Source organism: Tachyglossus aculeatus, chromosome 1 (genome assembly GCF_015852505.1).
Source record: "Tachyglossus aculeatus isolate mTacAcu1 chromosome 1, mTacAcu1.pri, whole genome shotgun sequence".
Classification (NCBI taxonomy): Eukaryota; Metazoa; Chordata; class Mammalia; order Monotremata; family Tachyglossidae; genus Tachyglossus; species Tachyglossus aculeatus.
The window spans coordinates 43,794,125-43,821,812 of NC_052066.1; the positions used below are offsets into that span (position 1 = coordinate 43,794,125).

General features: G+C 41.4%; 1 protein-coding gene across 2 annotated transcripts in view; it reads left to right on the forward strand.

Moving 5' to 3' along the window:
* Positions 1 to 27,688, forward strand: part of VEPH1 (ventricular zone expressed PH domain containing 1) — a 238,875-nt gene that overhangs the window by 8,978 nt on the left and 202,209 nt on the right. Inside the window, exons 1-3 of one of the 2 annotated variants that reach the window (XM_038746084.1) lie at positions 5,178 to 5,251; positions 13,752 to 14,040; positions 26,303 to 26,518. In XM_038746084.1, the coding sequence (XP_038602012.1) occupies positions 13,903 to 14,040; positions 26,303 to 26,518 (354 nt within the window). In that variant the 5' untranslated portion in view covers positions 5,178 to 5,251; positions 13,752 to 13,902. Of the gene's footprint in view, positions 1 to 5,177; positions 5,252 to 13,751; positions 14,041 to 26,302; positions 26,519 to 27,688 lie in introns of those variants that run through there. The other variant, XM_038746083.1, reaches the window with a different exon arrangement.

Genomic DNA, 27,688 nt, shown 5'->3' on the forward strand with positions numbered 1-27,688 from the left:
CGCTCAATAAATACGATTGATTGATTGATTGATTGGTTTTGCCACTTGTCTGCTATGTGACATTGATCCAGTCATTCAATCATTCATTCAATCATATTTATTGTGCGCTTACTGTGTGCAGAGCACTGTACTAAGCGCTTGGGAAGCACAAGTTGGCAACAAGTTGGCAACTGCCAACATAGTTGGCAGTCATTTAGGGTAGGGACCGTCTCTATAGGTTACCAATTTGTACTTCCCAAGCGCTTAGTACGGTACTCTGCACACAGTAAGTGCTCAATAAATATGATTGAATGAATGAATGAATGAATTTAGCGTCTCTGCTTTTCCGTTCCCTTATTTGCAAAATAGGGATTCAATACCTGTTCTCTTCTCTACTTAGACTGTGAGCTCCAGTTGGGACCTAATTATTTTGTATCTACCTCAGTGCTCAGTGCAGTGCTTAGCACATAGTAAGTGCTTAACAGATACAAGTATTATTATTAGAAGATGTGATTGTCAGTGATGAATGCAGAGGAAAGCAACTGGGAAAACTATTACTATCAACTCCTACATTGCTCAGTAAGAAACCAAACTGCTTTAAAATTACCCTGGAATGTCTTCCACAAAATGTAGTTTTCTATAAAAAGTCTGTCTACACTGTATCTGAAGAGAGCTACATGTACCAGAGGTTTCTAAATACAGACAGTCAACATTAATTTTTTTATAAAGAGCTACAGGCAACGGGTTTTGGTCAACAAGATTATTAAATTCCTGGAAATTAAAAAGACGATTGCTATAAATAATAGATTAAATAATTTGTAAAATGTTACTACTTTAATAACACATTTTGATGATTACTTTGGTTTGGTGAGACATACTGGAGGACTAAGTTAAAGGAATAATACAAAGGATTTTTTTTAACCAAAGGAATATATTTTTATCTTACATTGTATTTTTCTTGTACGTTCCATTACTTGAAAGACAAAGGATAGATAGTAGAACATGTTTCTCCTATCTGTACTTTTCATTTAAGAAAAGACTGTTGTGGAAAGGTCCTGCTATACAAAGAAAATAATATTTTTTAAATAGTACTCATTAAGCATTTACTATGTGCCAGACATTGCACTAAGCCTTGGGATAGATACAAGATAATCAGGTGGGGCACAGTCCCTCTCGCACATGGGGCTCACAGTCTAAATTGGAGGGAGTAGGATTTAATCCCTATTTTACAGATGAGGTAACTGAAGCACAGAAAAGTGACATGAGCTGCCCAAGGTCACCCGGAAGATAATTGACAGAGCCAGAATTAGAAACCGGCTCCCTTATCTCCCAGGCCCATACTCTTTCCACTAAGCCACACTGCTCCCCCTTGTAGAAAGGTATATGAGTGCTTCTTTATTTTTATCAAAAAAATATAAATGCCACTGACATGGCTATAAAGAAATCTGGAGCAAGTTTCAAAGCTTGTGGTTTCTCAAACTCAGATAAATGAGGGGGTGCAAACTGTTAAATATGGCAGAGGTGTCAGTGGTATTGTTCATGCAAAAACTAGATTCAGGCTTGGTATCAGCGAATGGCAGTTGATTTTTGAGCAATTGAGTGATGGGCATTTTTTTTAGTTATTTATTAAGTGCTTACTACTTGCCCAACAGTGTACTAAGAGCTGGGGTAGATACAAGATAGGTTGGGCGCAGTCCCTGTCCCACACAGGGCTCATGGCAGTCTTAATCTCCATTTCACAGACGAGGCAGCTGAGACACAGAGAAGTTAAGTGGCTTTCCAACTTAGAGAAGCAGCGTGGCTCAGTGGAAAGAGCACGGGCTTTGGAGTCAGAGGTCATGGGTTCGAATCCCGACTCTGCCAATTGCCAGCTGTGTTACTTTGGACAACTTACTTAACTTCTCTGTGCCTCAGTTACCTCATCTGTAAAATGTGGATTAAGACTGTGAGTCCCACTTGGGACAACCTGATCACCTTGTAACCTCCCCAGCACTTAGAACAGTGCTTTGCACATAGTAAGTGCTTAATAAATGCCATTATTATTATTATTATTATTATTATTATTTCCCAAGGTCACACAGCAGGTAAGTAGTGGAGCTGGGATTAGAATCCAGGTCCTCTGATGCCCAGGCCCATGCTCTTGGCACTAGGCAATATTGCTGCTCTTTTGAAATCAATGTAACAGTAATAAACCTAAAGAAACATTTTCCTTTGAATTCTAAGTTCTAAGAGTACCTACTGGGAAGCAGGTCTGTCATTCTGTGAAATGCAGTAAATAACTGAAATCCATTAGGGACATCTAGAACCTGATTTCAAAGGTATTTGTTACCAGTTAAGTAAACATTCTGGCCTCTCTAACTCCCCCTCCAAGCCCTTGTTCCTCAGCTGGAGAGTAGGAACTGTGTGGCTTAGTGGAAAGAACCTGGGAGGAGAGGACCTGGGTCAATCAATCAATCAATCAATCAATCAATCGCATTTATTGAGCACTTACCTATGTGCAGAGCACTGTACTAAGCGCTTTGGGAAGTACACGTTGGCAACATATAGAGACAGTCCCTACCCAACAGTGGGTTCACAGTCTAGAAGGGGGAGTCAGAGAACAAAACAAAACATATTAACATATTAACAAAATAAAATAAATAGAATAGATATGTACAAGTAAAATAAATAAATAAATAAATAAAGTAATAATTCTAATTCTAACTCTAATAGATATGTACAAGTAAAATAAATAAATAAATAAATAAAGTAATAATTCTAATTCTAACTCTGCCACTTGCCTGCTGGGTGACCTAGGGCAAGTCACTTAACTTCTCTGTGCCTCAGTCTCCTCATCAGAAGAAGGGGATTGGATACCTGTTCCTCCTCCTCCTCCTCCCCCTCCTTCTCATTGTACTCTACCAGTACTTAGTACATTCATTCATTCATTCAATCGTATTTATTGAGCGCTTACTGTGTGCAGAACACTGTGCTAAGCGCTTGGGAAGTACAAGTTGGCAATATATAGAGACGGTCCCTACCCAACAGTGAGCTCACAGTCTAGAACAGTGTTCTGCACCCAGCAAGTGAGTAACAAATACATTTGCTGCTGCTGTTGCTGATGATACTTTATTTGGAACCCCATCTGGAACAAGGATTGTGTCTTACCTCATTATTTCATATCTACCCCAGCCCTTCACGCAATGCTTAGCACATTATTAATGTTTAACAAATACCAGTTATTTATTATCATTATTACATTCAATAAGACAAGTTGAGAAGCAGCTTGGCCTGGTAGAAAAAAATATCTGTTCTCCTCCCACTTTGAATATAAGTCCCAAATGGGACAGGATCTGTGTTTGGCCTGATTAACTTCCAACCCGGCACTTAGAACAGTGCTTGATGCATAGCAAGTGCTTAACAAATATGTTCTTATTATTAATAATAATAATACCTAGTATTGGTGAGCTGGTACTCTGGTTGCCCCTTTTAGTAATATTAATAATTATAATTGTATTTGTTAAGGCTCACTATGAGGTAAGCACTGTACTAAGTGCCTGGGTAGATTCAAGATAATCAGGTTGGACACAGGCTCTGCCCTATGTTGGCTCTCAGTCTATAGAGGACTCCTCCAAGAGGTCTTCCCTGACTAAGCCCTCCTTTCCTCTCCTCCCACTCCCTTCTGCATCACCCTGACTCATTCCCTTTATTCTTGGCCCACTGTTGGGTAGGGACCGTCTCTATATGTTGCCAACTTGTACTTCCCAAGTGCTTAGTACAGTGCTTTGCACACAGTAAGTGCTCAATAAATACGATTGATTGATTGATTCCCCCTTCCCAGCCCCACAGCACTTATTTATTTATATTAATGTCTGTCTCCCCCTCTAGCCTGTAAGCTCGTTGCGGGCAGGGAATATGTCTCAGCATGGACTAGTGGATAGAGCATGGGCCTGGGGAGTCAGAAAGTCACGGGTTCCAATCCCAGCTCCACCACTTATCTGCTGTGTAACCTTGGTTAAGTCATTTCACTTCTCTGGGCCTTGGTTCCCTCATCTGTTAAATGGGGGTAAATAATAATGGTAGCATTTATTAGGCACTTACTGTGTGCAAAGCACTGTTCTAAGTGCTGGGGAGGTTACAAGGTGATCAGGTTGTCCCACGGGGGGCTCACAGTCTTCATCCCCATTTTACAGATGAGGGAACTGAGGCCCAGAGAAGTGAAGTGACTTGTCCAAAGTCACACAGCTGGCAATTGCCAGAGCCAGGATTTGAACCCATGACCGCTGACTCCAAAGCCCATGCTCTTTCCACTGAGCCACATTGCTTCTGTGAGCCCTATGTGGGACAGGGACTGTGTCCAACCCAAATATCTTATATCTACCCCGGCATCTAGAACAGTGCCTGACACATAGTAAGCACTTAAAAAATACCATTATTATTATTATTATTATTATTATTATATTGTAATCTCCCAAGCTCTTAGTACAGTGCTCCAAACACAGTAAGTGGTCAATAAATACAGTTGAATTGAATAAATGAATGAACAGTACTTGCAGGCTGACTTGCTGCCACGGAGGGCAATCTTGCTCATCGTCTTCACCAAATATCTACCTCCTCAGACTCTCCAAAATTATTAACCTGAAAACTCCAAGAGTCACGTTGCTGTTTCCTTCCTTGTGACAGTTTAGTAGGTCAAATGTGGAGAGTCTGAGATGATTTCTATGAAATGTAATGGTGCAGAGGTAATGGTTAAACTAACAACTCACTCCGACATTAACTATTAGTTTCACGAAATAGCTGCATATATTATTGGAGCTAGAAATGCCTTCACTAATCTGGCCTCATTCACCTGTTTGCTCTCTCTTTGAAAACTGGATTCTTCCTGGGCTTTTTTTCTGTTACATTCTTCCCAGGAAAGTATAGTTTTCACTAACACTGACCGTTTTGTTTGCTCGAATACAAACAACCACCCTTGACCGGAGCAGGCTTTGTATTTCAGCCTAGGAAACAGAGCGTTTCACACAAAGATAAGGCCACACTGTATTTAGGTTCAGCCTTCATCACCTGACCGAGCTATTGGTAACTTTGAGGCTGTATTCATCTGCATTCTTTGAATTCTTCTGTTCTGGCACTGCAATTAACAACTTCAGGTTCACTGAGTTAGCAGTGGATTCAACTTGCTCTGCCCTTGTATGCTGACTCCTGATCCACAAAGGCAATACTGTGTATCAACTTGAAGTCAAAACACGCAACTCAACAGCAGTTAGAGATTGCCTGTGGAGAAAATATACAGGTAAAAAAGCCCAGTTTCAGTACTTGTCTTTTGTAAATGCATATATAATGTGACTGCTTATGAAATGTTATACTTAAACATGATGTTTTTGCTTTACATCTGTTCTGGGATCTCTTCTGTTCTTGTTTTTAAAGGCTGCAGTTCTGTACTTCTATTTTTCCAAATATACTTATAGGGGTTGTGTATGGATGGAGAACAATGTTGGTCATTAAAATCACCAGCCAAAAACCTTGGCATGGAAGTAATTGTACACGTCATGCGAAATAGCACAGATCCACAAGTCAAAAGGACATTTTCAGTCTGTGGGAGGACTGCTCTTTAATTGTTTATTAAAAATCATAATATTATTCTTGGGGGATTTTTTAATGGTAAGAAAAATGACCACTGGTCATTTAGAAAGCATATATTTAACTGTCTTTCTGGTTCAAAGGTAAGGCTATTGAGAGTATGGTGTGCATCTTTGTGCGCAAATGTACTGGGTATAACTTACTGGTGACAGAAAATCCCTTTCGTAACATGTGCAGGCCACAATTACCCCTTGATGCTCCACTGCATTTGCTACCCACAGTCTTTTGTTTCCTCTTTGTGTTCTGACCTCCTTGAGACTTTAGTTCCAGCAGATACTCATTTCTAATTGTTCTACATCAGGGAGGCTTTGTCTACCAACCATCGATGGCATTATGACTTTTGGGGCAAGCTTGAGATGCCAATTGAGGAAAAGAGTCACTTTAGTCACCTCGGGATGGTAGGCAGTTTGGTACAACTGTGCAGGGGTTTAGGGGGTTCTCAAAGATAGCCATCTCTCCCCTTCTCAAAGAAGGTGGGGGGACAGATAAGATCTGTTAGTGGGGAATAAGTTGGGGTCGCAGAACCAATCTGCAAAGTATCGATGAAACATGTTTTCCTCATTATTATAATAATGATAATAATAATAAAACAGTGGTATTTGCTAAGCACTTACTAAGTGCCAAGCACTGTACTAAGAACTGGGGTGTATACAAGATAATCAGGTCCCTTATAGGTCTCACAGTCTAATTGGGAGGGAGAACAGAAGAATATTAGCTCCTGGGCCTTGGAATTATTCTCATCAAACCTATCCTGTTTTTGTTTATTTGTTTTCTTCTTGCTGAAACCCACCACCTTTAGACTTCCTTTTATCTCTGAAACACTCTGTGCTGGGTCACACTGAAAGAGGAGACAAAAGTTTTTAAGTTAATAGAGCTGTCATGAAGTTTCTTGCATGTGTATTCCTTCTTTAGCAGTTTGACATTCAACCGTCTGAATAATTTGAAAGTCACTGTGAAACACCGGTTTAGCTCTCACTCTCCTACAACCTCAGTCACCTCCTACTACTTGGCTCAGTGGACAGAGCCCGGGCTTTGGAGTCAGAGGTCATGGGTTCAAATCCCGGCTCTGCCAATTGTCAGCTGTGTGACTTTGGGCAAGTCACTTAACTTCTCTGTGCCTCAGTTTCCTCATCTGTAAAATGGGGACTGTGAGCCCCCTGTGGGACAAGCTTATCATCTTGTAACCTCCCCAGTGCTTAGAACAGTGCTGTGCACATAGTAAGCGCTTAATAAATGCCATTATTATTATTATTACTAATGCCAATCTAATTATGATACCTCCATCTCATCTCTCTCGCAGTCAACCCCTTGATCAGTTCCTCCCTCTCCCCTGGTACTCTCACCCCTTTCATCCCCGATAGATCACTGCTCTACCCATCTGCAAACCTCTACTAAAATCATACTTCTTTCAGGAAGGCTTCCAGAACTTAACCTCTCATTTAATCATCCATTTTCTTTCCCTTCTCCGTCACCTGTGCACTTGGTTCTGTACTCTTAAATCCTTTGCTACTCACCCAAGCCCCACAGCACTTGTGTGGGGCTTAGATACTTGCTTCTCCTATCTGTAATTCATCGTAATGTCTCCCTCTTTAGAGTGTAAGCTCCTGGAAGGCAGAGATCATGCCATCCAACTCTTCCAAATGTAGGAAGCAGCAGGGCCTAATGGAAAGAGCCTGTGAGTCTGAGAACCTGGGTTCCAATTTTGGCTCTGCCAATTGCTTGCTGGGCGACCTTAGGCAAGTAACTTAACTTCTCTGGGCCTCAGTTTCCTCAACTGTAAAAGGGGGATTCAAAACCTGTTCTGCCTCCTACATAGACTGTGAGCCTCATGTGGGAGAGGGACTGTGTCCAACCTGATTAAGGTATCTACCCCAATGCTTACAACAGTGTTTGACACATAGTAAGCACTTAACAAATACCATTAAAAAGCACTTAGCCTGGTGCCCTGCACACAGTAAGTGCTCAATAAATACCACTGATTGATTGACTGGGACTTTGGGAAAGGACTGAATGTACTCACACTTGTCAGCTGTGTGACTTTGGGCAAGTCACTTAACTTCTCTGTGCCTCAGTTACCTCATCTGTAAAATGAGGATTAAGACTGTGAGCCCCCCATGGTACAACCTGATCACCTTGTAACCTCCCCAGCGCTTAGAACAGTGCTTTGCATGTAGTAAGCGCTTAATAAATACCAATATTATTATTATTATTATTATTATTACTAACTCTGGCCAGTAGAGCAGTTGGAAAATTACCTAGAGGTCCACTCCTTGAGTGAATCTAAATGTATTTCTGCTCTTTGGTAAGTGAAGCACCATGTTAGTGAATCCAAATTGGTATTAGCACATTCTCTGAGCAAATGTAAGCCTTTACAGTTTAGCTTTCTCTTCCCATTTGTTCCTGAGATTTTTCTCCACATTTCAACATCACTGTTTCTGCATGCAGTGAATTCTTTCAAGACAATCAGCTTGTCAGATATCAACAATGCCATAATGTATCCTTTTAAATTTAGAGCTTTCTTCTCATTGGTGCCATACAAACTAATATTTATTCAATCATATTTATTGGCCACTTAGTGTGCAGAACACTGTACTAAGAGCTTGCAATATAACAATAAACAGACACCTTTCATTCATTCATTCATTCAATTGTATTTATTGAGCACTTATGTGTGCAGAGCACTGTACTAAGTGCTTGGTAAGTACAAATCGGCAAAATATAGAGACGGTCCCTACCCGACAACGAGCTCACAGTCTAGAAGGGGGAGACAGACAACAAAACAAAACAAGTAGGTGTCAGTACCATCAGAATAAATAGAATTATAGCTATATACACATCATTAATAAAATAAATAAAGTAATGCCCACTCTGAGCTTACAGTCTAGAGGGAAAGACAGATATTAAGCAGTGGCTCAGTGGGAAGAGCACGGGCTTGGGAGTCAGAGGTTGACAGCTCAAATCCCGGCTCCGCCAATTTTCAGCTGTGTGACTTTGGGCAAGTCTCTTAACTTCTCTGTGCCTCAGTTACCTCATCTGGAAAATGGGGATTAAGACTGTGAGCCCCACGTGGGACAACTTGATTACCTTGTGTCCTCCCCAGCACTTGGAACACTGCTTTCCATATAGTAAGCGCTTAACAAAATGCCATCGTTATTTCAGCGCTTAGAACATTTCTTTGCGCATAGTAAGTGCTTAACAAATACCATCGATATTAATATAAATTAAATTACAGATATGTATATAAGTGCCATGGCTCTTCTGGTTCAAAGGAAGCCTTAGGATCAATCAATCAATTGTATTGATTGAATTCTTACTGTGTGTACAGAATACTGTACTAAACGCTTGGGAGACTACAATATAACAGAGTTGGTAGGCATGTTTCCTGCCCACAACAAGCTTACATTCTAGAGGGGAATAGGATCAAAGGAACTCACAAATGACTGAGCTGGTTTGAAGGGCTTAAATGTTTGTCTGCTAGCAAAGTTTTTAACAATAAATCTCCTTTCAGCAGAATGTAGTTTGGTCAGGTGAAGATGTATTTGTCGGCTATTTCCAAGTTCTTTCCCTCAGTGCTGTGGTAGCCAGATCCATATCTGGCTACCAAGGATGGCACACCTACTGAATGGAGAATACTGTCCAAGCATTACCCTGGTTCTAAATGATCACAGTATGTGAAATCTGGAAATGTGGCCTAGTGGAAAGAGCATGAGCTGGGAGAGAGAGGACTTGGATTCTAATCCCTGCCTCACCACTCGTCTGCTGTGTGACCTCGGGAAGTCACTTAATTTCTGTGTGTGCCTCAGTTACCTCTTTTGTAAAATGGGGATTAAAACTATGAGAGTCCTATTTAGCAAAGGGATAGTGCCGAACACGATTATCTTGTATCTACCCCCAGCACTTAGTGCAGTGCCTGGCACAGTAAGTGCTTTACAAATGCCATTATTATTATTATTATCGGGTAATGTGTGACACATGATGATAATAATAATGATAATTGTGGTATTTAAGTGCTTACTGTGTGCCAGGCACTGTACTAAGTGCTGAGGTAGATATAAGATAATCAGGTCAGACACAGTCCCTATCCCACGAAGGGCTCACAGTCTTAATCCCCATTTAATACCATGTTAGTACAATCACTTGTCCTAACCCGACTGGATTACTGCGTCAGCATCCTTTCTGATCTCCCAACCTCCTGCCTCTTCCCACTTCAGTCTATACTTCACCCTGCTGCCTGGATTATCTTTCTACAGAAACCTTCTGGGCATGTCAATGCCTTCCTCAAAAATCTCCAGTGGTTGCCTATCAATCTCCGTATCAAGCAAAAATTCCTCACTATTGGCTTTGAAGCTCTCCATCACCTTGCCCCCTCCTACCTCCCCTCCCTTCCCTCCTTCTACATCCCAGCCCACACGCTCTGCTCCTTTGGTGCTAACCTTCTCACTGTGCCTCCTTCTCTCCTGTTCCACCGTTGACCCCTGGCCCATGTCCTACCTCTGGCCTGGAATGCCCTCCCTCCTTAAATCTGCCAAACAATCAAACTTCCCCCCTTCAAAGCCCTACTGAAGGCTCACCTCCTCCAAGAGGCCTTCTCAGACTAAGCCCCCTTTTTCTCAGCTCCCCTTCCTTCTCCCTCATTGCCCTGACTTGCTCCCTTTTCTCTACCCCCCTTTCCCACCCCACAGAATGCACTTGTGTATATATGTGCATATCAATAATTCTATTTATATTAATGCCCGTTTACTTGTTTTGATGTGCATATATATACATTCTATTCTATATACTTATTTATACTGATGCTATTGATGCCTGTTTACTTGTTTTGATGTCTGTTTCCCCACTTCTAGACTGTAAGCCCATTGTGGCTAGGGATTGCCTCTCTTTATTGCAAATTGCATTTTCCAAGCACTTAGTACACTGCTCTGAACACAGTAAGTGCTCAATAAATGAATTTAATGTATGAATGAATTTTACAGATGAGGTAACTGATGCACAGATAAGTGAAGTGGCTTGCCCAACATCATACTGCAAACAAGCGGCAAAGTTGGGGTTAGAACCCAGGTCCTTCTGACTCCCAAGCCTGTGGTCTTACAACTAGGCTAATATGCTTCTCTATGTTAATATTCAATTGCTGAAGATGCTCGGCATACAGTAAGCGCTCAATAAATACAATTGAATGAATGAATGAATGAAGTCAATTCCTGCCCCTCCCCTTCTCTTCATCCTGCTTCCTCCCTGCCTCTTCCCAATTAGTGGTAGGCAGATCAGGTTCTCTGATATAGCTGGGCTTTTGTCAGGAGGTCAAGCAAATCAATCAATTGTATTTATTGAACTCTTGAGGTAGCTCATCGTGGGTGGAAAAGGAGGAAAAGGGAGTGGGGAGTTACCCTGTCTCTTCTGTGTTGATATCCTGCTGGATTTGGCTGTAGAGGAGGAACTTTTGTGCCCCCACCACCTAATCAGTGACTTGAAGCCCAGCTTTTCCAGATGAAAAGTGCCCCAAGTTTCCAATCAGTGAATGGGAATAGTGTGGGAGGGGGACTGTGGGTGCAGGGACTTAGGAGGGGAATCACTGTGTGGAATTCCTCTCTGCTCTTTCCACTCCTTCCTTTCAGGCTGTTCTTCATGGAGAAGCAGTATGACATAATGGAAATGGCACAGGCCTGGTAGTTGTGGAACTGGTTTCTAACATTGGCTGTTTGTTGTTGTTCATGGTATTTGTTAATTGCTGTACTAAGCACTGGGGGAGATACAAGGTAATCAGATTGGACACGATCCAAGTCCACATTTGGCTCACGGTGTTAATCCCCATTTTACAGATGAAGAAATTGAGCCACAGGGAAGTCAAGTGGCTTGCCCAAGGTCACACAGCAGACAGGTGGTGAAGCTGGGATAGGAATCCAGTTCCTAATACTGGAAACATTTCAGAGAAGTAGTTTCTTTTGAAGGTAATAATAATAATAATGAAGGCATTTATTAAGTGCTTACTATGTGCAAAGCACTGTTCTAAGCGCTAGGGAGGTTACAACGTGATCAGGTTGTCCCACGGGGGGCTCACAGTCTTAATCCCCATTTTACAGATGAGGTAACTGAGGCACAGAGAAGTGAAGTGACTTGCCCAGGGTCACACAGCTGGCAATTGGTGGAGTCGGTATTTGAACCCATGATCTCTGACTCCAAAGCCCGGGCTCTTTCCACTGAGCCACAATATAGTCTCCAGATTGAAACAGTGCCTGATTTAGTTTAGATACCATGTATTTCTACAATTTGAATTAGGGGTTTAAAAGACTAATTTCCTAGAGAAATTGTCCTATAAAAGCTGGGAGGAGAGTTACCCCTTTTTAATACAGTTTTATTTTACAAGATAATGTCTTTGGGAAAGAGGGAACAAAGTTGATTTGGACCCAGGATTTTTAGGACTAGTAAAATGTCTATGACTTTTCTTTTTTTTCTCTTGATGGTCCTTCCACTTGCTTTTTTACACCTCAACAGAGAATCATCATCATCATCAATCGTATTTATTGAGCGCTTACTATGTGCAGAGCACTGTACTAAGCGCTTGGGAAGTACAAATTGGCAACATATAGAGACAGTCCCTACCCAACAGTGGGCTCACAGTCTAAAAGGGGGAGACAGAGAACAAAACCAAACATACTAACAAAATAAAATAAATAGGATGGATATGTACAAGTAAAATAAATAAATAAATAAATAAATAGAGTAATAAATATGTACAAACATATATACATATATACAGGTGCTGTGGGGAAGGGAAGGAGGTAAGATGAGGGGGATGGAGAGGGGGACGAGGGCTCATCCCCTAAGCACTTAGCTACTCAACCTCCCCCGGCCCCAAACACACACATTCAAACACAACCGGCACGTACAGACATATCCTCAGACTGGTTGCTTCCCCTACCTATAACTTATTTTCATGTTTATTCCCAGCCCCACCACATCTCCCCCACAGAAACACACACACACACAAGAATAGAAGATCTTTGAGGTCAGAATGTTGAAAGAATAACTGAAATTCAAATTTAACTCCTCTAAGTTCCTGTTTATGGTTCAATTAGCTATGCCTCTGAGAACTAAGCTTACTTGTAAACTCCATAAACAGGCTGCCTCAATCAGGGTGGGCCAAAGAGTCTTAGACTCCAGGTACATGTCGAGAGTAGCTGAACGTTTGAGGAAGACTAGGGCACAGTCCGTTAAAGATGATGAGAAGGAGTCCATTGGCAACCTTAGAGATCATGAAAGAATTAGAAGATAGGAAGGGTTGTGAATTCACTCATATCGTACTCACCCAAATAGTTAGCACAGTGCTCTGCACTTAGTATGCACTCGAACAATACCCTTGATTAGAAGATGACACTGAAGTTGCAGCCTTTTGTGACAGGTAAGATCACCTTCTCACCTAAAAGCAAATGGCGTGGCGAGTACAGAAGTTTGGAAAATCAATATTATCATCTTTTCCTCTGCTTCTCCTCCCCTCCCCATCACCTCAACTCCCTCCTTTTGCTCTACCACCCTCCCCACCCCACAGCACTTGTGTATATATGTACATATTTATTATTCTATTTATTTTATTAATGATGTGTTTATATCTACAGTTCTATTTATTTATGTTGATGCTATTGTTGGCCATCTAGTTGTTTTGTTATCTGTCTCCCCACTTCTAGACTGTGAGCCTGTTGTTGGGTAGGGATTGTCTCTATTGCCGATTGTACTTTCCAAGCACTTAGTACTGCATGCTTTGCATTCAGTAAGCGCTCAATAAATACGATTGAATGAATTGAATGAATGAATGAATGGTGTTATCACTGAAGAGGGAAGATGATGATGGTATTTGTTCAGCGCTTACTACATACCAAGCACTGTTCTATGTGCTGAAGGAGGAGGGCTGGGATTGGGTAGGAAAGAAGAGTGGCTCAAATAGGGAAGAAGGAATAAATGTGGGTGGAATCAGTGAAAATTCTTTAGGCGACTAGAACTTTTGTGAAGGCTATTTGTAGGCTGAAATAATAGGAGGATTCCATTTCTAACATTCCCCACCCAACATCTTGTAATAGTACCATATTAGAGAAACGTCATTAGCACCAAACTTCAGTGTCAGTCTGCTGATGTGCCTATTATGTTATTATTCCTCCTTCTAGGTTATCAGAAGAAATCTAAAAGTCTGAAGCAAACTTATTCTTCTTGGAAAATTGACTGTTTCTCACACTATGCACCCGTGGGTCACTAATCTTCTCACCTAAAAGCAAATGGTGTGGTGCATCTAGAAATCTGAAAACTCAATATAACATCATGCATCATCTTTTCCAACTGGTATTGGGACAAAAAGATCTTTCCCGAGCTGGGGACCTCTTCTCCTTAGATGATTCTGAGATTGAAGAGAGCCTATCAGAAGCTTTGGAGGAAATTGAAAGAATTAGTTCATCTTCGGTAAGTAGACTTCTTCCTGCTCTAATTTTCTGATTTGGTGTCAGAGTGCCAAATATCAGTAAAATTAAAAAAGGGAGAGTGAAATTATTTTTATTCTTAAGCAGGAAGATTTATGCAGAACTGTTTCTATTTGTCTTTAATGGATCTCAAGGAGAAGAGTTAGGCTTGTCCCCATTTTCTGAATTAATCAAGCAGTGGTATTTACTGAGCACTTACTGTGTGCAGAGCACTGTACTAAGCACTTGTGAGAGTGCCACAGAATGAGCAGACCTGATCCCAGCCCTCAAAGAGTATATCTATCAATCAAATATTCAATCAACTGCATTCATTAGCTTACAGTCTAGCCAAGGAGACAAACACTAAAATTCATTAAACTTTGAAAGAATAGAGAACAAAATGATAGCCCATTGGCCCTGTGCTTGTACAGTCAACAAGCATTTAGTAAGTCACCCTAGGTCCAAACTAGGTACTGAACACATCAAGCAATCAATCATATTTATTGAGTGCTTATTGTGTGCAAAGCATTGTACTACTACTAATAATAATGATGTTATTTATTAAGCACTTACTATGTGCTGTGCACTGTACTAAGCACTGGGGTGGATACAAACAAATTGGGCTGGACACAGCTCCTATCCCACATGGGGCTCACAGTCTTAATCCCCACTTTTCAGATGAGGGAACTGAGGCACAAAGAAGCAAAGTGACTTGCCCAAATCACAGTAGACAAGTGGTGGAGTTGGGATTAGAACACATGACACATATGTTGCCAACTTGTACTTCCCAAGCGCATAGTACAGTGCTCTGCACACAGTAAGCGCTCAATAAATACGATTGAAAGAATGAATGAATGACCTTCTGAGTTCCAGGCCAGTGCTCTATCCACTAGGCCATACTAAGTGCTTGGAAGAACACAGTGTACTAATATAACAGATTCGCTAGACACATTTTCTGCCCACCATGAGCATGCATGCATTCATTCATTCAATCATATTTATTGAGTGCTTACTGTGTGTAGAGCACTGTATTAAATGCTTAAGAAGTACAAGTTGGCAACATATAGAGATGGTCCCTACACAACAGTGGGCTCACAGTCTAGAAGAGGAGCGGATAGCAGCACACATTCTAGAGACGGCAACATATAGAGTGTACTAATATATATATATATATATATACATATATATATATATGTATGGAGAGAGAGAGAGAGAGAGAGAGAGAGAGAGAGAGAGAGTGTACTGTATATAGTGTACTAATATAACAGATTTGGTAGACACATTTTCTGCCCACCAGGAACATTCATTCATTCAATCGTATTTATTGAGCACTTACTGTGTGCAAAGCACTGTACTAAGCGCTTGGGAAGTACAAGTTGGCAACATATAGAGATGGTCCCTACCCAACAGTGGGCTCACAGTCTAGAAGAGCAGCGGATAGAGCCACGGGGCTGGGTGTCAGAAAGACCTGGATTCTAAAACAGCTCTGCTACTTTCATTCATTCAATCGTATTTATTGAGTGGTTAATTCATTCATTCATTCAATCCTATTTATTGAGTGCTTACTGTGTGCAGAGCACTGTACTAAGCGCCTGGGAAGTACAAGTTGGCAGCATATAGAGATGGTCCCTACCCAACAACGGGCTCACAGTCTAGAAGGGGGAGACAGACAACATAACAAAATGTGAACAGGTGTCAAGTCATCAGAATAAATAGAAGTAAAGCTAGATGCACATCATTGATAAAATAAATAGAATAGTAAATATGTACAAGTAAAATAAATAGAGTAATAAATGTGTACAAACATATATACAGGTGCTGTGGGGAGGGGAAGGAGGTAGGGCGGGGGGAATGGGGAGGGGGAGAGGAAGGAGGGGGCTCAGTCTGGGAAGGCCTCCTGGAGGAGGTGAACTCTCAGTAGGGCTTTGAAGGGAGGAAGAGAGCTAGAGGGAGGTGAGGTAGGAGAGGGCGAGGCGATATGTGCAAAGCACTGTAAAAAGCACTTGGGAGAGTATAAAGCAGCATGGCTTAGTGGAAAGAGCACAGTCTTGGGAGTCAGAGGTCATGGGTTCTAATTCCGGCTCTGCCACTTGTCTGCTGTGTGACCTTAGGCAAGTCACTTAACTTCTCTGTGCCTGTTACCTCATCTGTAAAATGGGGATTAAGACTGTGACCCCCACTTGGGACAATGTGAGTATCTTGCATCTACCCCAGCCCATAGAACAGTGCTTGGCACATAGTAAGTGCTTACCAAATACCATCCTTATTCTTACACTATAATAACAGACACATTCCTGCCCACGATAAGCTCACAGTCTAGAGGGGGAGACAGACATTGATATAAATAAATAAATGACAGATATATGCATATGTGTTGTGGGGATGGGAGGATTGATGAATGAAAGAGCAAATAAGAGCGGCTCAGAAGGGAGTGGGAGAAGAGGAGAGGAGGGCTTAGCCAGAGAAGGCTTCTTGGAGGAGATGTGTCTACTTGTTTGGTGCATGACCTTGGGAAAGTCACTTAACTTCTCTAGGCCTCAGTTATGTCATCTGTAAATTGGGGATTAAGACCGTGAGCCCCATGTGGGACATGGATTGGGTCCAAACTGATTAGCTTGGATCTACCCCAGAGCTTAGTACAGTGCCTGGCACATACTAAATGCTTAACAAATTCCTTAACAAAAATACAATATTGCTTTGATTATCACATAATTGAAGCTGTTTTCACTTCTATTAATGAGTGAAGAAATATTCTAGCTCCCACATCCCCACCCTTTTCCTCACTCAATAATAATAATAATGGTAGTATTAGTTAAGCACTTACTATGTGCCAGTAGCTGTTTTAAATGCTGGGATAGATACAAGGTAATCCTGTCCCACGTGGGGCTCAGTTTTAATCCTCAATCCTTCTCAGTTTCAGTCCTCAATCCTTAATCTTCTTTCCCTTTCCTCTTCTTTATTAATTCTCTCTCCTTCTCCCAAAGGACTGCTGAGACCGTCAGTGGTCCAACACACTAGGACATGCCCGAATTTATCAAAAGCAGATATTCTAGAAGTACTTGCAGGAGAAAGTGACTACAAATTTCCCAGTGGAGTTTGACACTGTCATTTTGGATCACAGCTGGACTATCCCATAGTTGTTTTTCAAATCTGTGAGATCCCGATTCGCTCCCTACCCCAGCAGCAATCCATTAGATCCTAAGCCCTTGCCAGGACTTGGCAAAGATTCTAACTTGGCAGAGGATGGACACTGAATTAGAAAATATGCCTAGTTTTTAAAGTACACTTTTTTATATTGTAGTCAAGATTTTGGGAAACAGGCATTGACAAAAACACACATCCCATCTTCCAGAATCTTGAATGTGCTTTTTTTCTTGTTGCCACGAACAATACAAATAACCAATTAGTTAAGTCGTTTGAACAAACATCGACCTCGTCTCAGTTAATGTCTTTGACAGCATTTACATTTCCAAAAAAAGAGCATTAATCAGATTGTTCTGTCTCAAAAGGCCAGTTGTTTTTGGTTTATTTCAACTTCCTGAATAATACTTGTATTTCCAGCCGTTTTTTCCCAAGGGACACTACCTTTAACTGATGGGAAAGATTGCTTCCTCAAGTGACGCTGAGGTTGAAGTTGCCAAAAGCGTTCACTACTTGTGGGGAAGTTCTCATCCAGACAAGTCAGAGCAGAGAACCCAAACCACGAGACTCTTTGACTCTCCCCAAAAGAGTGAAGAGTCCTTAGAAAAATTATAGGCCTCAAAATTGCTCTAAGTGGACCAGTGAGCAGAGGAAAAGGATAATTGATCATTGGCTGATCAATTAAAAAGAGAAAGGAAATAGTGTTGTAATAATAATTATAATGATGATGGTATTTGTTAAGCTATGTGCCAAGCACTGTTGTATTCTCCCAAGTACTTAGTACAATGTTCTGTGCATAGCAAGCTCTCAGTGAATATCATTGACTGATTGATAGGAAATGTGAACCCTGAAAGAAGCTAAAGAAGGGGAAGGGAGACATGCAATTAGAGAACAGACAAGTAATATTGTCGAAGGAGTGCTGCTATTCCAAATTAGGAGAGATATCCTTCCTTTCAAAATCCACTGGGAACAGAAAACTGAATTTGATTCTGACTTTCATCACTTTGAACAGGCTAAAGTATTAAAAACTTACCAGTCAACCTGGGCATTTCTTTTCTTCTTGAATTCCCTAAAAAAATGCCCACCAGAGGCATTGGCTATCAGAAATTACCTCTGTTCTATTGAATTTGCCTGAAAGTTTTGAATTCAGAATTTGAGCAACAGAGGAATATTTTCATATATGCACTTTACAGAAGTAGGGAAATCTTGAATGTTTGTATTAACATATGCTCTGTTCTTACTCTAGTGAGAGCAACTTCCTTATATTGGTGCTATAAGTCTGTCTGTTTACCTTGGCTCCTGTGGTCTGACCCTTTCGCAAGCTCTCTTTCTTTCTTCTCTCATTGCCTACCAAGAGCAGGTTGTAGACTGAGGATCTGGAGCTCACTCCAACTTTTTTCATTCATTCATTCATTCATTCTTTCGTATTTATTGAGCGCTTACTGTGTGCAGAGCACTGTACTAACCGCTTGGGAAGTACTTTTATGAAGCTATCCCCTAATCTAATGATAGAGCGGGTGCACGGGCTCTTAATTGAAGCAGTGTGGCTTAGTGGAAAGAGTCAGAGTCAGAGAACGTGGGCTCTAATCCTGACTCTGCCACTTAGCTGTGTGACTTTGGGCTTCACTTCTCTGTGCCTCAGTTACCTCATCTGTAAAATGGGGATCAAGACTGTGAGACCCAAGTGGGACAACCTGATAACCTTGATCTATCTAAGCAGCGCTTAGAATGGTAGAATTAGCAGCACATAGTAAGCGCTTAACAAATACCAACATGATTATTATTATTATTAATTCATCTCCACCTCTAAATGGACATTTTTCTCCTTCCTCCTCTCTCCCAAAGCCAGCCATAACTGGGGCCACAATCACCCCAGCCACTTGTCTGGCATTCCCGAGTCACCCCCAAGTCAAGGACGATAAAATAACTAACTTTAACATAAACAGGGACCAAACCACCTTGAGCTTGACGGCGACATTGACATTTCCCAGACCCACACATTACCGGCCGTTCTTGCTAATCGGTTTGGCTGCTGATCCCAAGTTGGCCTTTCTTTTTAAAAGTAACTTATTTTTTTTTAGAGGTGGTCTTGTGGAATGTTAAGTAGAAAAAAAAAATATTGGGAGGTCAAGGGAACAAGTTTCGCCTACCAGTCACTCAAAAGGCCCGAAATATGCACTTAGCTCTTCAAAGAGTTTCTCTGTTTACTTGGGGGTGACTTGTGGTCTGGAGGTTTCCGAGGGCAAACGTCTGAGTGCCCTGCTTTTCCCGAACCAGAAACAGCCTGCAGAAGTGGCAGTGACTGGGCGCGGTGGTTATGGCGGTGAAGTTGGTGGTGGGAGAGGGTTGAGTGTATTGGTGGCCTCTCTCCCTCTGTGCTGACCTGCTGCTCCTGCTGCTAATGGAAATAATTTTTATATTTGTTAAGTGCTTACTATCAATCAATCAATCAATCAATCGTATTTATTGAGCACTTACTGTGTGCAGAGCACTGTACTAAGCACTTGGGAAGTCCAAGTCGGCAACATACTATGTGCCAGGCACTGTTCTAAGTGCTAGGGTAGATACAAGATCATTGAATTGGACACAGCCCCTTTCCCACGTGGGGCTCACAGTCTCAGTTCCCATTTTACAGATGAGGGAACTGAGGCTCAGAGAAGTTCAGTGACTTGCCAAAGGTCACGCAGCAGACAAGTGAAGCAGCGTGGCTCAGTGGAAAGAGCATGGGCTTTGGGGTCAGAGGTCATGGGTTCAAATCCCGACTCTGCCAATTGCCAGCTGTGTGACTTTGGGCAAGTCACTTAACTTCTCTATGCCTCAGTTACTTTATCTGCAAAATGGGGATTAAGACTGAGCCCCCCCGTGGGACCACCTGATCACCTTGTAACCTCCCCAGCACTTAGAACAGTGCTTTGCACATAGTAAGCACTTAATAAATGCTATCATTATTATTGTTATAAGTGGCAGAGTAGATATTAGAATCCATGACCTTCTGACTCCCGGCCCGTTCCCTTTCCACCAGGCCATTCTGCTTCTGCTCTCATTGTTGCTCCTGCTCCTCCTGCCCAAATGACCACCTTTTGGGTGGCCAGGCTGAAATTTGGACGGAACTTCTTGAGTACATTCATTCAATCATATTTATTGAGCACTTACTGTGTGCAGAGCACTGTACTAAGAACTTGGGAATGTACAGTAGAGTTGGTGGATACTTTCCCTGCCCACAGAGAGGGAATGTGTCTGTTATATTGTTGCCAACTTGTACTTCCCAAGCGCTTAGTACAGTGCTCTGCACACAGTAAGCACTCAATAAATATGATTGATTGATTGATTGATTATATTGATTGTATAATAATAAAATTCAGTTGAGCTGTTGTGCTGATTTGGCATTCCTGTTGTTCTGGAATTCCCTCTATCTCAAGACCGTAAACTCATTTTAGGCAGGGAACATGTCCAGTAATTCTGTTTGATTGTTCTCTCCCAAGCACTTAGTTGAGTGCTCCACACATAGTGAGTACTGAAAAGATGCCATTGATTGATTAATTGATTTGTATTATCAAGCTTTAATCAGCTTTAACCTACCTTATGAAATGTCTTAATCTCTGGATTACTTTTAAACTTTCATTCATTCATTCAATCAATCATATTTATTAAGCACTTATTGTGAGCAGAGCACTGTACTAAGCACTTGGGAAAGTACAATACAACAATAAGCAGTGGCATTGCCTGCCTGCAATGAGCTCACAGTCTAGAGGCGGGGAGAAAGACATCAATCCAAATAAATAAAATTACAGATATACACATAAGGGCTGGGGGGCTGGGGGGTGGAGAGGGAGAAGAGCAAAAAGAGCAAGTCAGGGAAACACGAAAGGGAGTGGGAGAAAGCAGATGGGAGTGAGTGAGGGAAGACTGGATACAATAGACTGAACAGGTAATAATTAAAATGAGCTTCAGTGATTTGAATCATACACAAATCCGATTGTTTGAGAGAACCACATCCCCCTATTGTATGTAGAGGATGGACACAGGTTGGATTGCAGATGGGTCATGATATGCATAGGCTGAAGGCCCAGACAAGATATGACACAAGTAATGTGGAGAGGGGAGTGAGATGTGGGTTCAAAGAAGTAAGACAGGGTCACAAATCAGGAGTGGTCAGGGAACCAAGGGCTTAGTATAGTGCTCTGCACACAGTAAGCACTCAATAAATACGATTGAATGAATGAATGAATTGGAAGAAGAATATGGTCAGAATAGAGATGGAAGAGGTCTGCTTAAGGCATAAAACAATGTTCAGAATATTTAGCATACTCTGTGTCCTTAGAACAATAAATGCAAAGGCAGAACCACTCATTTTATCATATAGTAATCCATATATTTGTATGTTATATAAATAAATATTCATTTATATCAATCACTGTCTCCCTGTAAATTCGTTGTGGGCAGGGAACGTGTCTACCAATTCTGTTGTATTGTATTCCCCCAAGTGCTTAGTACAGCGTTCTGCACACAATAAGTGCACAATAAATGCTATTGATTGATTGGTATGCTTGTGCATATGAATGTCTTTTGACTTTAAAGGAACCTGTCAAGAGCAAATATCACCAAAAAAGTACATTTACTTTTGTGTTGTTTTAAGAGTAAAATATTTCAAATTTTAATCATTCATTTTTTTCTGCTTTATATATGCAGGTATAAGTCAAACAGAAATTGTATGTGCATATATAGTAGTAGTAAGAAGCATTTATTAAGGACCTAATATGTGCTCAGCATTTTATTAAGAGCTAGGAAAGAATACAAAGGTGAGAGTACAGTGCTCTGCACACAGTAAGCGCTCAATAAATACGATTGAATGAATTAGACATGATCCCTGCATCTTAAGGGGCTCCTGATCTAAGAGTGTAAGTGGGGGAAAGCGATTGGAAGCCAGCACAGCAAGAGTGATGAAACATTAAGAGGCAACACAAACAAATATACAAAATAGGCTGCTGCCACTCTTCCCAGCGTTTTGTGTACATTTTGTGCTGTGGGTGTGCACTGGAGCGAGTACTATGGGTAATTTTCTCAGCCAGGATGTAGGAGGCTGAGAGTGGTGCACGGGAGCAGTTTTTATCCCCAGCTCTGTGACCACGGAACTTGCTGAGGATGGGGACCCTCTGGGGAGGAAGGAAAATGACCAGGCCATATATATAATAATTAATAATAATTTTGGTATTTGTTAAGCGCTTACTACGTGCCAAGCACTGTTCTAAGCACTGGGTAGATACGAGGTAATCAGGTTGCCCCACGTGAGGCTCACAGTCTTAATCCCCATTTTCCAGATGAGGTAATTGAGGCACAGAGAAGTTAAGTGACTTGCCCAAAGTCACACAGCTGCTAAGTGGTAGAGCCGGGATTAGAACTCACGACTTCTGACTCCCAAGCCCGGGCTCTTTCTACTGAGCCATCGGGTTAGGCAAAGCACTGTTCTAAGCGCTGGGGGGCTACATGGTGATCAGGTTGTCCCACGTGGGGCTCACAATCTTAATCTCCATTTTACAGATGAGGGAACTGAGGCCCAGAGAAGTTAAGTGACTTGCCCAAGGTCATAAAGCCGATAAGTGGCAGAGGCGGGATTAGAACCCATGACCTCTGACTCCCAAGCCTGGGCTCTTTCCACTGAGCCACGCTACACACATATATATATATGTGTGTAGCGTGTATATGTATATATATATATATATATATATATTTGAGAAATAGCGTGAGATAATAGATAGAGCACAGGCCTGGGAGTATGAAGGTCATGGTTTCTAATCCCGGCTTTGCCACTTGTCTGCTTTGTGACCTTGGACAAGTCACTTCACTTCTCTGGGCCTCAGTTACCTCATCCTTAACATGGGGATCGAGACTGTTAGCCCCATGTAGGGCAGGAACTGTGTCCAACCCAATTAACTTGCATCTATCCCAGCACTTAGTACAGTGCCTGGAACATAGTAAGGGCTTAACAAATCCATGTCTAGGGTGGAGACAAGGAAGAGAGAAAGAGCCTCCACAACACCAGGCTTCAATCAGCAGGGAGGGCCAGGTTTGAGCATCCTCTCCTGCCTGCCCTGAGTTCTGTCAGGGTCCAGCATTTTTGCTGGCATCAGTTACTAATAAGAATAATAATTATGGTATTTGTTAATAGCTTACTATGTGCCAGGCAGTGTACTAATCACTGGAGTGGGTACAAACAAATTGGGTTGGACACAGTCCCTTTCTCAAGTGGGGCTCACAGTCTCAATCCTCATTTTACGGATGAGGAAACTGAGGCTCAGAAAAGTGAAGTGACTTGCCCAAGGTCACAAAGCAGACAAATGGCGGAGCGGGAATTAGAACCTGTGACCTTCTGATTCCCAGGCCCATGCTCTATCCACTGCACAGTGCTGCTTCTCTTTCTTGTTATTAATACTATCAATCAATCGATCAATCAATCGTATTTATTGAGCGCTTACTGTGTGCAGAGCACTGTACTAAGCGCTTGGGAAGGACAAGTTGGCAACATATAGAGACAGTCCCTACCCAACAGTGGGCTCACAGTCTAAAAGGGGGAGACAGAGAACAAAACCAAACATACTAACAAAATAAAATAAATAGAATAGATATGTACAAGCAAAATAAATAAATAAATAAATAGACATGTGCAAGTAAAATAAATAAATAAATAAATAGAGTAATAAATATGTACACTAATCACTATTATTGTTGTGGTATATTTTAAGGACTTACTATGTGCCAAACACTGTGCTATGTATTGCATTAGATACTAGGTAATCAGATTGGACACAGTCCCTGTCCCACATAGGGCTTATATTTTAAGCAGTGGGGAGAACTGGCATTGAATCCCCATTTTACAGATGGAAAAACTGAAGCAGAGATGTCTTAGTGGCTTGTCCAAGATAATAATAATAATAATGTTGGTATTTATTAAGCGCTTACTATGTGCCAAGCACTGTTCTAAGCACTGGGGTAGATACAAGGAAACCAGTTTGTCCCACATGGGGTTTACAATCTTAATCCCCATTTTACAGATGAGGGAACTGAGGCATAGAGAAGTGAAGTGACTTGCCCAAGGTCACACAGCAGACCAGCGGTGGAGTGAGGATTAGAACCCAGGTCCGTCTGACTCCCAAGCCCATGCTCTTTCCACTAGGCCATGCTGCTTGCTTTCAGATGATGCTCTTAATAGTGAGTTTTTGTCTATTCATTCATTCATTCAATTGTATTTATTGAGCGCTTTCTGTGTGTAGAGCACTGTCTATCTTTATCTTTCCTACTTGCAAACTGGGTGGATGAAAATATAGAATATAGTACATTTTCTGTGAATACTTTCCAGTCAGGGTGAGCATTATTCAGGCCCCAGTGGTTAAGAGGACAAAGACGTGCCCAACCACCAGCAAGATGTGTGTTTGAATTGCATTTATGTTAGTCAGATGATGCTCTTAATAGTGAGTTTTTGTCTATCTTTATTTTTCCTACTTGCAAACTGGGTGGATGAAAATATAGAATATAGTACATTTTCTGTGAATACTTTCCATACAGGGTGAGCATTATTCAGGCCCCAATGGTTAAGAGGACAGAGACGTGCCCAACCACTGGCAGGATGTGTGTTTGAATTGCATTTATGTTAGTCAGATGATGCTCTTAATAGTGAGTTTTTGTCTATCTTTATCTTTCCTACTTGCAAACTGGGTGGATGAAAATATAGAATATAGTATATTTTCTGTGAATACTTTGCATTCAGGGTGAGCATTATTCAGGCCCCAGTGGTTAAGAGGACAAAGACGTGCCCAACCACGGGCGGGATGTGTGTTTGAATTGCATTTATGTTAGTCAGATGATGCTCTTAATAATGAGTTTTTGTCTATCTTTATTTTTCCTACTTGCAAACTGGGTGGATGAAAATATAGAATATAGTACATTTTCTGTGAATACTTTCCATACAGGGTGAGCATTATTCAGGCCCCAATGGTTAAGAGGACAAAAACGTGCCCAACCACCAGCAGGATGTGTGTTTGAATTGCATTTATGTTAGATGATGCTCTTAATAGTGAGTTTTTGTCTATCTTTATCTTTCCTACTTGCAAACTGGGCAGATGAAAATATAGAATATAGTACATTTTCTGTGAATACTTTCCATTCAGGGTGAGCATTATTCAGGCCCCAGTGGTTAAGAGGACAAAGACGTGCCCAACCACCAGCAGGATGTGTGTTTGAATTGCATTTATGTTAGTGGTGATGGTTTGAAATGAGCCATCCACAGTTTCTTGAGCGGACAACCTCTGCCTAGCAAGGCGTATTGCAAAATATCTTGTAGGGTTAGTGATGGCACTCAGTGGGCACAGAACACAATCCCTCTGCAACAACAGGCTCTACCCTTTCCTTTCCCATTTTGTTAGGATGGTGATAATCAATCAATCAATCAATCAATCGTATTTATTGAGCGCTTACTGTGTGCAGAGCACTGTACTAAGCGCTTGGGAAGTACAAGTTGGCAACATATAGAGACAGTCCCTACCCAACAGTGGGCTCACAGATAATGATGCTGATATCATGCAGAAGGGCAAGCTCATGGTTTTGGACTTAATTAATTAATTAATGATGGCATTTGTTAAGCGCTTACTATGTGCAAAGCACTGTTCTAATCGCTGGGGGGATACAATGGGATCAAGTTGTCCCACATGGGGCTCACAGTCTTAATCCTCATTTTACAGATGAGGTAACTGAGACTCAGAGAAGTTAAGTGACTTGCCCAGTTCACACAGCAGACATGTGGCAGAGCTGGGATTCGAACCCATGACCTCTGACTCCAAAGCCCGGGCTCTTTCCACTGAGCCAAGCTGACTTCATGAGATGAGAAGTCTTGGTTTCCATATGTACAGAGAATTTCATGGTTGAAAAATTCATCTGGCATTTCACTTACTCTGCACGCCATTAGCACTCATTCATTCATTTGATCATATTTATTGAGCGCTTACTGCGTGCAATAAAGTACCAATGATTGAATTGCCTAGGTGAGGTATTTGTAAATGCTGAATTCAGTATGTTTTCTTAAGATTTCTTTAGATAGAAACCTCTGATAACTACAGTCCTTTCTTTACCTGAAGGATTACCAAACCAACGATAATGACCAAGCAGTTGTTGAGATCTGCATTACTAGAATTACAACGGCCATTAGGGAAACTGAGTCGATTGAGAAGCATGGAAAGGCGCTTGTCACTCTTTGGGAATCCTGCTTAGAACACAATTTAAAGCCTTCAGGAAAAGATGAAGACACACCCCATGCAAAAATCGCATCTGATATTATGAGCTGTATCTTGCAGGTAAGAATACATTTTATCGTTTCAGCATTAATTTGGGTGGGTTGGGGGGATGGCGTTGATAACAGATTTGTAAGTGGAGAGTGCTTATACGATTGCCTTTGGATTCCTTTTTGTATTGCCACCACATTTTTAACTGTTTTCGTGTAAAATGAAGAAGTTCTTGGAACCATAACAGCCAAATAGATATTCTAGCCTGGGAACATCAGTTGTAAAATCTTACATTGCTACAGCCTCTAATACCCTAATACTGTTTTTCTGAAGAAGTAAAAGTCATCCAAAAAATAAAATAAAAGTTAGAGAAGCAGCGTGGCTCAGTGGAAAGAACGGGCTCTGGAGTCAGAGGTAATGGGTTCAAATCCCAGCTCCGCCAATTGTCAGCTGTGTGACTTTGGGCAAGTCACTTAACTTTGCTGTGCCTCAGTTACCTCATCTGCAAAATGGGGATTAAGACTGTGAGCCCCCCATGGGACAACCTTGTACCTCCCCAGCTCTTGGAACAGTGCTTTGCAAATAGTAAGCACTTAATAAATGCCATTATTATTATTATTATTATTATAAAAGTTGTAAAACTGGAGAAGAAGGCAGTAAATGATAGAGCCAGGAAGAGGTGTCATATTCAGTTTCCACATGTCCATTTCAAATATCTGATACATTGAAAGATAAACTTCCTCAACTTCCAAAAACTTTCCTACGTATATGGATTAGGCAGTTAAGCCTTATATAATAATAATAATAATAATAATAATAGCATTTATTAAGCACTTACTACGTGCAAAGCACTGTTCTAAGCGCTTATATCTAAAACACAGAAGATTTGAGGATCAACCCATCGATCAATCAATCAGTGGTATTTGTGGGGTGCTTACTATGTGCAGAGCCTCAAACTAAGCACTTGGGAGAGTAAAATTCAGTAGAGTTGGTAGACATGTTTCCTGCCCTCAAGGACTTTACAGTCTAGTTGGGAGGCAGACATTAAAATAAATTACAGGTAGGAGAAGCAGCAGAGTATAAGGCTATGTATATAAATGCTGTGTGGCTGGCGGTTGAGTGAATATCAGAGTTTTTATTGGGTACAGACCCAAGTTCATAAGTGATAGTGATACAAAAGGGAGGGCCGATAGGATGGGGAAGTTAGGGGTTGATGCTAACCTCTTGTCCACATCCTGCCTC